This window comes from Petaurus breviceps, unplaced genomic scaffold (genome assembly GCF_028583685.1).
Source record: "Petaurus breviceps papuanus isolate PSGF00001 unplaced genomic scaffold, PetGlider_PUasm1.0 98, whole genome shotgun sequence".
Classification (NCBI taxonomy): Eukaryota; Metazoa; Chordata; class Mammalia; order Diprotodontia; family Petauridae; genus Petaurus; species Petaurus breviceps.
The window spans coordinates 28,807,761-28,819,881 of record NW_027187460.1 but is presented as its reverse complement, the minus strand read 5'-3'; the positions used below and the strand labels follow the sequence as shown (position 1 = coordinate 28,819,881).

Here is a 12,121-nt window from a genome sequence, read left to right as displayed (position 1 = left end):
GACTCCAGGCCCAGCAAGGTATCCACTGAGCCACCTATCTACCTCCTGGCACCTAAGAAGCCCTTCTTAATAAATACTTGTTTACTGCTGCCTGAACCCACAGCCCTGTTACTCTATAAATATCAGATACTATTTATTGATGAGACTGATGCTTATTAGTCTTGTGACCCAGGGCAAGTCGCTTATGTCCCTGGACCTCAGTTTCCCCATCTGGACAAGAGGGGTTTGGTGTGGTTCGGCAATAGATACACTGATGCTGATGCTCTGATGATTGCTTGGAAATCTGCTATAACCGCGCCCCTCAGGCTCCCAGAGCACAGAAGAGACTGAAGCAAGAGGCTTAGCACAGGTGCAGAAATAAAGGAAACTAACGAGACTTGACCCACCCCAGCCTCCTAGAGAGGCTCCACCAAAATCACGCCGGGGGTGGGGCCTGCCGTCACTTCCGGTTCCTATTGCTCCGCTCCACACGCCGGGTTTGGACTTGCTCAGGGTAATGGGCTTGCTCTTTCTCCGCCCTCTTCCCCCCCGCGATGTCCGGGCACCTGGTGGGGCAACACAGAGCCCAGGGCGCTGCCCCAGAGCAGTGAGTGTCTGGATCGGGGGAAGGGAAGGTTCTGGGTCCGCCGCTGCCGGCGCCCGCTTCGCCGCGGCTTCTCGGGGTGGCCCCGAGGGCCGGCGTGGAGTCGGGACTTCTGTTTTGTCTTTGCCTGCCATTGCTCCGGCCGCAGGACTAAACAGCACTGGCCCGCTGGCACTGACCTGGCATCGGGGCCAGGCAGCGCCCAGACCGCGGGACATGTGAAAAGGCCTCGCCCGGCCCCGTCTTACCCCCGGAGCGGTTTATACCCATCTGAGGTCGTGCTGCCTGCGTCAGGCGCGCAGCTCCGTCCGCTTAGGGCCCAGAATACCTCGGAGAGCGTAAGCCGCCACATCCTCCTCCCCAGCGTCGCAGCCTTTAGGCTCTCGGGGCAGTTAGGTTACTGCTGGATACAGGCTGTGATTGTGACTGCCCCTGATCCGTGTGCGCCTCTACACACACATACACGCCAGGCACCCAGACCACCTGCAGCTAGGAAACAGACCACTTCTTTGTAGGCGGAGGATGGGGGTCCAGATGCCTTGCTAAACTGAACATATAATCCTGTGCTTTTGACAGTAGGAGCCCTGTCAGATTTAGACTCCAGAATCAAAATCTTAGAGCTCAGAAGAACCAGCTCTAAATAATGTCTAAGGCCATTTCTCACTCCGAGCACATCCCAACGAGCTATAACTTTATATGAACTATAAATAGCAGTCTAGACCAAGCCACTAATTTTACTGGATGAGATGAGAAAACTAAGATCTAGAAAGCTTAGGTGATTTGCCCAAAGTTTTGATTGTCTGTATTCCACCTTGCATGTCTAGGTGCTGAATAAATATTTATTGAGTAAGTGATTCAATGCTTAAACTTTTACTCTTGGCTTAACATTTAACAGCTCATCAAGAGATAGCTTAGGGCAGCTAGGAGGTACAGTGGATAGAATGCTGTACTTGAGTTTGAATCCTGCTTCAGATACTTACTAGCTGTGTGACCCTGGGCAAGTTACTTAACCTTTCTCAGCCTATCTTTATTCCCATCTGTAAAATGGGGATATAACAGGGCCTACCTACCCTGTAGGATTGTTGCTATTATTATTTGTTCCATTTGCATACTACTTTTTTAGAACTGTATAACTCACATAGTAAATTTTTTTCCCCATGTTAACAGGATGACTCTGCATACTTTAAGGATATCTGATTGCATGGGTCTGGATATTCCTTCCAGTGACACAGACCAGAACTCCTGGCTGTTTAAGGACTTTTCGTATCAAAAAAAAAAATCACCTCTTGGATAGGTTGGTTCTTTGGAAGATAAATGTACAATTGGTCTTTTGGCCCACTCCCAAATCCTTTCTGTCCTAAAACCTGCCAGATGTTTTGCTGTGTTGGCATGGAGAATCTGAGGGCAATTCCATGCCATATTGAGATTTTGAATTAGAATTTTGGTGGACTATGATAATGACACACAATTTAGATTATGGAGGGGAAAATGAGAAAATGCTGTGATCCAAAAGCATCTTGAGGCCAAAATAGTGAACTTAATTTTTTTTTTTAAAGCAATTGGGGTTAAGTAACTTGCTCAGGGTTACACAGCCAGTTATTTCTGGATGTGGTGCTAAGTATCTGAGCCCAGATTTGATCCCCAGGTCATCCCGACACTGGGGCCGGTGCCCTGCTAAGCCACCTGGCCACCCCTAAGCAATTGGGGTTAAATAACTTGCTCAAGGTTACATGACCAGGTGTTTCTGGGTGGGTAATAATTGTCTGAGCCCGGATTCGATCCCTAGGTCATCCCGACACTGGAGCCGGTGCTCTTACTCGCTTGCTACCTGGCCGCCCCTGAACTTAATTTCATAAAAATAAATGTCAAGGCCTGCACACATCAAAAAAAAATCATTTAAATAAGTACAAAGTGGGGAAAAAGACAGTAAAAAAGTTCATGTGAAAAACCTCTGGCAGTTTCAGTGGCTTAGAAAATCAATAGAAGGCAAGGGTGCTGCATGGCAGCCAGAAATGGTGAAATGCGACATTAGGCTTCATGAAACACAGTGACCTGGACAGGTAATCCAACTGTGCTTCACTTGAGACAAACCATATCTGGAGTACTGTGTCTAGTTCTAGGTACCATGTTTTAGGAAGGCCAATGATAAGCTGGAGCATCCTGAATAGGATGACCACTTTGTTAAGGAACTAGTAATGTTTACTGAACAGAAAACTTAGTAGGGACATCATAGTTTTCAGTTCTTTGAAAAACTTTCATCGGAAATAGAGATTAAACTTTTTCTAGATAAGTAGATTTAGTTTTAATATGTGGAAAAATGTCCTTATGATTTGTGCAATTCAAAAGTACGATAACTTGCTTCAGGGAAGTAGACAATTCCTCATCCCTAAAGGTCTTCAAGCAAGAGACTGATCACTTGTCAAAAACTTTAAAGAAGTTTCCTGTTCAGCTACAGATTGTACCAGATAGATTCTGAAATCCCTTCCAACTCTGAGATTTGGTTGTTCTCTAATAACACTCCAATTTCTAAAGGAACTATTTATAATCCTATTTCTAAAGGAAGTACAAGTACAAAAACCTCTTCCCTGCCCCTCCTTTGTCCCTAAATCCAGGGAATGAAAATCTAGAACATTCATGTAATTCAAATTAATTTTAAAAATCAAGTTATTAGGATCTAAACATTATTAGAAAGATTAAGGTTTTCTTGAGTGGTCTCCTGGGAGCAGAGAAAGTTTTTCTGATAATTTCAGTGTAGGACACAACATATTTTTAAGTGCTTGATAATATTAAACAACAGTTTTTGAGGAAAGAAGGTACAGGTATAAACTTGTGTAATTTTCTGCAGATGTTCCCTGTCTCCTTTCACAGGGTTTCAGATCTCTCAGCTGGTTGTGATCTCCCTGATGGAGCAAGAGGAAGAGTTGTTGGTACCAAATCTTGAGGACTCCAAGGAGAAGGAGATTTTGAGAAGCCCTTATACAGGTGAGGGACATAGAGGAAGGTCTCAGTCCCCAGAACAACCTCTGTGAGATTTCTCATTTTGCATTTTGCTTAAACTCTTAACTAGTTGGCATGACTATTATTTTCATAGCAGGTATGGCTGTGTGTATGGCCTTGTTGTTGCTAATAGTTGTTACCCTTCTTCTGTGTTTTGGGACAATGTATGAACCTGGTTTTACACCGGCAGAACCAGTAGTTGTTGCACTTTTTTTTGTCCAGACCTATGATTTCATCAGTGTGGAGAATGTCCTACTCATGAAAGTCAGCAACTCTTGTAATTTTTAATTCTAATTCTCTGGAATACTGAACAGTGACTTCCCATTGCTCAAATCATATAGCTAATATATATTAGAGGCAGGAATTGAACCCAGGTTTTCCTGACTCCATAGCTATCCACTATGCCATGGTACCTCTTCAGTTGTAGTTTACTAGATTAATAGTAATAGCTCACATATAGTTTAAGAATCCACTCAAGGGGCAGCTAGGTGGCACAGTGAATAGAGCACTGGCCCTGGAGTCAGGAGGACCTGAGTTCAAATCTGGACTCAGACACCTAACAAAAAAATAGGTTGGTTCTTTGGAAGATAAACGTACAATTGGTCTTTTGGCCCACTCCCAAATCCTTTCTGTCCTAAAACCTGCCAGATGTTTTGCTGTGTTGGCATGGAGAATCTGAGGGCAATTCACCGTCTGAGGTCGTGTCACCGTGGGCAAGTCACTTAACCCCAATTGCCCTACCTTCCTTCCTGCAAAAAAAAAATCCACTCAAGCACCATTTTCTACATAAAGCCCCCACTGGCACTTAGCACAGGAACTCTGCATTCAGCAAATGCTTAATTGATGTTTATTGTGTTTTTTCTCCCATGACAGAGACACTCTTTACATTTTCTCTTTATTCTTTCAGAGAGTAAGAACAATTTGGAAACTTTTGACCAGAAATACCTTAAGGATGAGGAAAGTAAGGACATACCATCAGAGTGGTCTGAGAAAGATGTTCTCCCACACATTGAACATGAGGATACTAAAGAAATTCCATTAGGAAGGAACAAAGGTGTCAGGTTCTGGAGTCTTGAGTGTAAAGATACGTATGAGAATAACTGCAAGACAGAAACTCAGTGGGGGAAACCTATGGGAAAAGAACAGAATAAATCTATTTCCTGGAAATGGGGCACCAGAAAAAACATTGACATTACTGTCCATCAGACACTACCCAAAAGAGGCAAATCCCACAAATGTCTTGAATGTCAGAAGAGTTTCAATAACAGCTCTCACCTTCGAACTCATCTAAGGATTCACACAGGAGAAAAGCCTTACAAATGTTCAGAGTGTGAGAAATGCTTTAGTAACAGCTCCCATTTGATTCAGCATCGGAGAACTCACACAGGAGAAAAGCCCTATCAATGTAATGAATGTGGGAAAAGCTTTAGCAATACCTCACACCTTATTATCCATGAGAGAACACACACAGGAGAGAAGCCCTATAAGTGTCCAGAATGTGGGAAGAGCTTCAGTAGCAGCTCGCATCTTATTCAGCATCACAGATCTCATACAGGAGAGAAACCTTATGAATGTCCCGTGTGTGGGAAATGCTTCAGTCACAGCTATGTCCTAATTGAGCATCAAAGGACTCACACAGGAGAAAAGCCCTATAAATGTCTTGACTGTGGGAAAAGATTTAGTCAGAGTTCCAGCCTTATTCGCCATCAGCGCACACACACTGGTGAGAAACCCTACAAATGTCTTGAGTGTGGGAAAAGCTTTGGTTGTAACTCTACCCTCATAAAGCATCAGAGAATTCACACAGGAGAAAAACCATATACATGCCCAGAATGTGGGAAAAATTTTAGCCGCAGCTCAAACCTTATTACACACCGGAAAACACACATGGGAGAGAAATTCTATGAGAGTACTGAATTTGGAGTAAATTTGAATCACAATATTAACTCAGTAGAAGGGCAGAGAACTCAGCCAGGAGAGAAAACATATAAATGTTGTGAATGTGGGAAAAGTTTCAACCTTAGTTCACACCTTATTAGACACCAGAGAACACACACAGGAGAAAAACCCTATAGATGTCCTGAGTGTTGGAAAACTTTCAGTCAAAGCTCCACACTGGTGATTCACCAGAGAATTCATACAGGAGAAAAACCCTATAGATGTCCTGACTGTGGGGAAGGTTTCAGTCAGAGCTTTAACCTTATCAGGCACCAAAGGACCCACATAGGAGAAAAACCTTATAAATGTACTGACTGTGAGAAATCTTTCAGTCGTAGTGCCTACCTCAATCAGCATCAGAAAACACACATAAAAGAAAAGCTCTTTCATTTCCCTGAAGTTGAGGAAAAGTACTCATGAATGGACCTAGAAAAGCTTGAAGTGGGGGTGGGAGGGCATATGGACTTCATTTACTCATTTCCAGTTCCCAAATCTGTTTCCTCCTGAGAGGAAGTTTCTTGTAAACTTTTCCTTTTATTAACCCATCACAATTAAGGTACTATAAGAGCAGTTTACTATTGAATTTCTTTGGCTTATCATCAATACCTCTGGAAAAGAGAGAGAAGGCCACTCTGCTTAGAAGATGCAAAGACTCAAACCAACCAGGTCATGCATCTTCCCAGTGAAAAACAGCACCAAGGATGGAAAGAAAACAGAATTTTTTATTTAAGGTGAGACAGGAATAGTTCAGAGTAATCCTTAGAATAAATTAAAAAAAAAAATAAACCTGAAATCTAGAAGCTAGACTTGCTAAAGTTTGCAATTTTCTCTTGCTATGTTAGTTGTAGGCAAACTGTTATTTGTACCAGATAGCTTGCTGATAAAATGATTTTGCTGAAGATCAGTGTGGTTCCCTGGCTTTTTGTGGGGGAAGGTGCTCAGGCAAAAAACAATGGTTTAAATTTGAGCAGTCTTGTTCCTTGAAAATGAACTCTTGTAAAGAGTGTGGCCCAGAGTGAATCATAGGTGAGCACTAGGTAAATCTTATCTGACCAGTAAAGATTTGTCACAAGGCTGTAAGAGATCTAGAACTACAGGCTTTGGTCTTGTCTAGATCAGTCTAGAGCAGCAGTGAAAGAGAGTGTTGAAAAACAATGGATTTTGAGGTAAGACATTCCCAGGGTATTCTGGAATTCCCAGTCAATGGGCTCATTAACCTGTAACCTCTGAAATCCCCTTGCCACTATGTCTCTGTATCCCTACCATAAAGAAGCAAGATTAGGAGCCAGGGTAAATTCTCTTCTTGTAATTAGTAACTAGTCTTTTTTCTCCTCTGTGTGCCGTGGTTTTCCTATTATATAAGGATTCAGTGAAATAAGAAACTAGGCTCTTGTAACTAGCTCAATGACTTAGTGTGAAATGGACAGAATTCCATTAGTATTGGAGTAAGTATTACAAGGGTCAGGTCCTAATAGTTCTTTTCTCTTTGGCCTTCCTAGGGAAGAGGCAGAGAAACTAATATTTTCCCATATTCCTCCCTGTCCTAAATAGGGACTTTATAGAAATTATTAAGCACCCTTTTTCATAAATCCTTGTTCATCTGTTGCAAATGAGTAAGGAGAAATGGAGGTGAGGGGGCCCAAGCTTATATCTTAGGATTTCTAAATATATTTAAAAGGGATTGAGGTGAAAATTAAAAATTTAGCAGAAGGGAATTGAACTGTAGTATTCCCAAAAAGACCATTCCTTTTGCCAGTGGTCCCTTGGGGACAACTGAGTTGCACTGGAATTGTTACATCCTCCCCTCTCACTGAGATGCAGTTGATACTGGGTAGTGACTATATTATGATTTTTTATTATTAAAGGATGAAAATCATAGCAAAAACAGTCAAATAAAGACATTTAAGATGTTGCTTTTTGGTCAATTTGCCACCTTGCATGGGAAGGGGAAGTATTGGAAATGAACGATCTCCTCAGTTCTCAAGATCTACTCCTTCCCTCTGTCTTAGCTTTACACGTGGTTGTTCAGACCTAAAAGTCCTCCATTTTTATGATGAAGAATTCTAAAATTACCCATTATAACCTTCTGCCTATGCACCACCCCCTCCAAATCTATTATTTGACTTTAGATGACCTCTGGTCCCTTCATTACTCAGTACCCTTCCATGGTATCACCCCTGTTTTGGATTAACTTTCCCTGCTTCCCATTTAACCCTATAGTTGAGCAGTTCAACATTACTGTGTCCTCTTACTTTTTTTTTCTGCCTTTTGGAGGGCAGTTGGGGTTAAGTAACTTGCCCAAGGTTACACGGCTAGTTTTTTTTTGTGTGTGGGTGTTAAGTGTCTGAGGTCGGAACTGAACTCGGGTCCTCCTGACTCCGGGGCCGGAGCTTTATTCACTGTGCCACCTAGCTGCGCCTGTGTCCTCTCCTTTTGAAAACATTTCTTCTTTGTTCTACTGCTGATCATGCTCTGCCAAACTCCAACCCTTGTTTACTTCTACCATCCACCTTCTCTGATCTTATATTGGAAGAAGTGATATAACCATGCTGATTGATCCATTACAAGCCTATGATTTGTTTGTTTTCATTTTAACTTGGCCCTCACTAAAGCAAGATAATTCTTTTACTCTTCCCCAACTGATTCTCTATGTCGTTTTACACTGTCATCCCAAACTCTTCCTTCCCTCCTTTCGTCTCTAATACCACTTCTCTTCCTATCATCTCAGCAAAAGATAGGAGACTCCATAACTTACTTAGAAAATAGAGATGATTCCCTCTACCACCTTACATCTATCAGGTTGGCTAATATGACAGAAAAGGAAAATGGTAAATGTTAGAGTGGATGTGGGAAAATTGGGGCACTAATGCTCTGTGGAGTTGTGAACTTACCCAGCCATTCTGAAGAGCAATTTGGCAATATGTCCAAAGGGCTATAAAACGCTACATACTACTAGTTATGTATCCCAAAGAGATTAAAAAAAAAAAAACAGTAAGAGAGGAAGGATCTAGTTGTACAAAAATATAGCAGCTCTTTGTGATGGCAATATATAATTCTGCTCTCTACTAAACCTATTTTGTAATATATCAAGGTGTTTGTGTGAAGTCTCAAAGCTTTCAGGAGATAGAAACCCAAGGGACATACTTTTTAGTGGGGATTTAAGGATGCTAGTTCTACAATGAAAAAATTGCCTGGGGCATACAAATGCTTTGTTCTAACTAACAGTAAAACAGCTGAACTAAGATGTTAGCTGATGTATTTAGAACTAGAATGGACCTTAGAGATCATGGATAAACTGAGGCCTAGAGAGGTAAAGGTCATGTAGGTAACAAGTGACAGAGCTGATATTTGAATGCAATGTAAAAAAATGAGATCATTTAAAAAAGTTTTTTAAGTTTATCCACACTAGGCAGGTGTAATGGTCAGTAAGAATAGAAGACAGAGGCAAGTGATGTTACATAAGTGAAATCCATACTTGGTAAATGATCAGATAGGAAAGGTGAGGGAGAGAGAATTAATGATAACCCCAAGTTAATTAACATGGGAGATATTTGATCTAAAGGAAGGCAGTTGCTTCAAGATAAAACAGGCTCATAATTTCCCACTGTGGCAAATTATCACCACTGCCTAACATGTGCAAGGGCATGCCCATAAGTGTACATACATGTACACATGCGTACACATGGCTTTAAGAGTGCATCATGGCTTCTGGTGTCAAGATGGCAGAGTGAGGAAGGAACCCATTGAAGCCCTCCCAAATTCCCCTCCAAACAACTAGAAAACCACCTCAGAATTGATCTAGGAGCAAGGAAGCAGCTTACCAAGCCAGCGGAAACATCTGTCTCAGTGGGAAGGAAGTAAGGACAAAAGCAGCAGTCTCCAGCCTCACAACAGAGGGATTGCAGCAAGTTTCCAAGCCTGGGGCAATCCTCCAGTGAGGCCCTGCCCTCTTGTAGTCCTCTAGGCAACTGAGCAGTCTGTGCAGTACAGCAAGGGGCATGGAATAGTTTATCTGTCAGATTTATGGATAAGGGAAGAATTTAGGATCAAAGAAGATATAGAGAGCATTGAAAAATGTAAAATAGATAATTTTGACTATATAAAATTTTAAAATTTTTTCACAAACAAAACCAATGCAACCAAAATTATAAGGAAAGCAGAAAACTGGGGGGAGGGGAGTTTTGCAACAGGTATCTTTGATAAAGGCCTCATTTCTCAACTATGTAGAGAACAGAGTAAAATTTATAAAAATACAAGTCATTTCCCAATTGATAAGTGGTCAAAGAATATGAAGAGGCAATTTTCAGACAAATCAAAGCTCTCTATAGCCATATGGAAAAATGCTCTAAATCACCTAATCAGAAAAATGCAGGGCAGCCAGGTGGCTCAGCAAGTAAGAGCACCGGCTCCAGTGTTGGGACGACCTGGAGATCGAATCCCGGGCTCAGACACTCAGCACCACACCCAGAAATAACTGGCCGTGTAACCTTGAGCAAGTTACTTAACCCTGATTGCTCAATAAAAAAAAAAAAGAAAGAAAAATGCAAATTAAAACAACTCTGAGATACCACCTCACAGCCATCAGTGTGGCTAATATGACAGAAAAGGAAAATGATAAATGTTGGTAGGGATGTAGGAAAATTGAGATAGTGTTGGTGGAGTTGTGAACTGATCCAACCATTTTGGAGAACAATTTGGAACTATGCCCAAAAGACATAAAACTGTGAATACCTTTTGTTCTAGCAATACCACTGCTAGGTCTATATCCCAAAAACATCCAAAAGAAGGGAAAAGGACCTATTTATGCAAAAAATATTTATAGCACCTCTTTTTGTGGTGGCTAAGAATTGGAAATCAAGTGATGCCCATCGATTGGGGAATGGCTAAACAAATTGTGGTTTATGATTGTACTAGATTATTGTGCTATAAGAAATGACAAGCAGAATGATTTCAGGAAAACCTGGAAAGAGTTACATGAACTTGATGCATATGAAGCGAGCCAAACCAGAACACAGCAACAGAACATTGTGTGATGACCTGAAAAGTCTGAAGAATTCTCACCTATGACAAAATGTTCCTGGTGGATTCCATCAGCAGCCAAAGTCTTGGCTTTACTTAATGCTGCAAATGACTTGGTCCATCATTCCATCTACTGATTTCTATAATTCTACATTGGATTATGTTGATCTCATGGAGGAGTATCATACCAGGCAGTGCTTTGGAAACTCTTGAAAGTTCTCCTTCTGTCAGTATCCATTTGTTATTTCTATAGTTGAAAAAAAAATCATTAGGACTGGGAACAACAGATGATAAGCACTGCCAGGCAGAGTCTGGTGGATAAAGTTTCTAAGGCAAAGACCTGATATGAATATGCTGTTTCTTTTTTTTTTCTTAATTTATTTTAAACTGAAATACTAAAAATAGAATAAGAAAATGAAATCTATTATAAACAAATACAAAATAAGAAAAGAAAAAAAGCATTGCCATGCCTACAGCAGAAGGTAAAAAAAGATTCAAAATATACAGCAATAAATTTCCATTTGAAGAAAGCCAATATAATAAATACTACACATTGTATTCAAAGCTGTCTGCCTTTTCTTTGCTTCCTTGTAAGTTTTCTTTTGTTCTCTGCTATGCATTTTTTACTTTGTTCTTTTTTTCTTCCTTCCTCCCCCAAGGCTACAATTAAGAGTGTGTGTGTGTGTGTGTGTGTGTGTGTGTGTGTGTGTGTGTAATAAGCTATTTCTAAATATGAAAGTAAAAGAACACACCATGATTCACTCAATGAGTTGACAAGGAAAAGAGGAAACTTGAAAAAGAAGCTAAAAGTGACATTTGTGGGTGAGGCTGACCTGGAGGCTTGACAAAAGAATGGTTTCTTCTCTTGATTGTCTAAATGTTTCACCCAGACTATAGTATGTTTGCATATCACAAGAATTCACATTGTCATTGGTTTAGCAGCTTTAAATGTGATCACTATTCTGAATTTCAGTTGGTTGGAATTTTTCTGGGACTAGCTGCATATGATGGCATTACCTTGGGTATTCCTTGCCCATCCTGCTGTTAGGAGAAGCTCTTGTTCCTGGTGACCAGAACACATCAGTAGGCACAGATGATCTACATCAGATTGTGCTTGAATCAGCCCATGAATTAAATTACCTTTTATCATATAATGGCAGTGTTGAAGATTTTTTACTCAACCTTCCAGGTTTTTCAAGAAGAATTTGGAGTAATCAAATCATATAATTTAAAACCAGGTAGTAGTAAAATTCCAGTTACCAGTCAGAATAGGAAAGAGTATGTGCAGGTATATGTTGACTTCCTTCTCTATAAATCCATCTATGAACAGTTTGCTGCATTTTATTATGGATTTCATAGTGTATTTGCTTCAGATGGCATGTCCAGAAGACAGAAATTTTGGTATGCAGGATTCCTGAATTGGATATGCATGCTCTGCAGAGAAATACTCAGTAAGATGACTATGTGAAAATTGACCTCACTGTACAATATTTTGGGGATATTGTGTTTAAGTTTCCTCTTGATCTTGAAAAGACATTACTACATTTTGACACAGGACAACATAAAAAAATGAATTCAATATAA

The 12,121-nt window shown here is 40.8% G+C and overlaps 1 protein-coding gene and 1 pseudogene across 3 annotated transcripts; both read left to right on the top strand.

Moving 5' to 3' along the window:
- The first annotated feature begins 425 nt into the window (after window positions 1-425).
- ZNF572 (zinc finger protein 572) lies at window positions 426-6,422 on the top strand. Of its 3 annotated transcripts, none has more exons than XM_069080953.1 (3): window positions 426-493; window positions 3,452-3,565; window positions 4,488-6,422. In XM_069080953.1, exons 2-3 carry the CDS (start codon window positions 3,487-3,489, stop codon window positions 5,936-5,938), a joined length of 1,530 nt encoding a protein of 509 aa, XP_068937054.1. In that variant the 5' UTR covers window positions 426-493; window positions 3,452-3,486; the 3' UTR covers window positions 5,939-6,422. The 3 variants fall into 3 exon arrangements, with proteins under 3 accessions (XP_068937054.1, XP_068937052.1, XP_068937053.1); XM_069080951.1 differs by having other exon boundaries at window positions 441-586; window positions 3,429-3,565; XM_069080952.1 differs by having other exon boundaries at window positions 454-586.
- A 2,778-nt stretch (window positions 6,423-9,200) lies between these two features.
- On the top strand, window positions 9,201-12,121 carry LOC138156040 (probable E3 ubiquitin-protein ligase HECTD2 pseudogene; annotated as a pseudogene).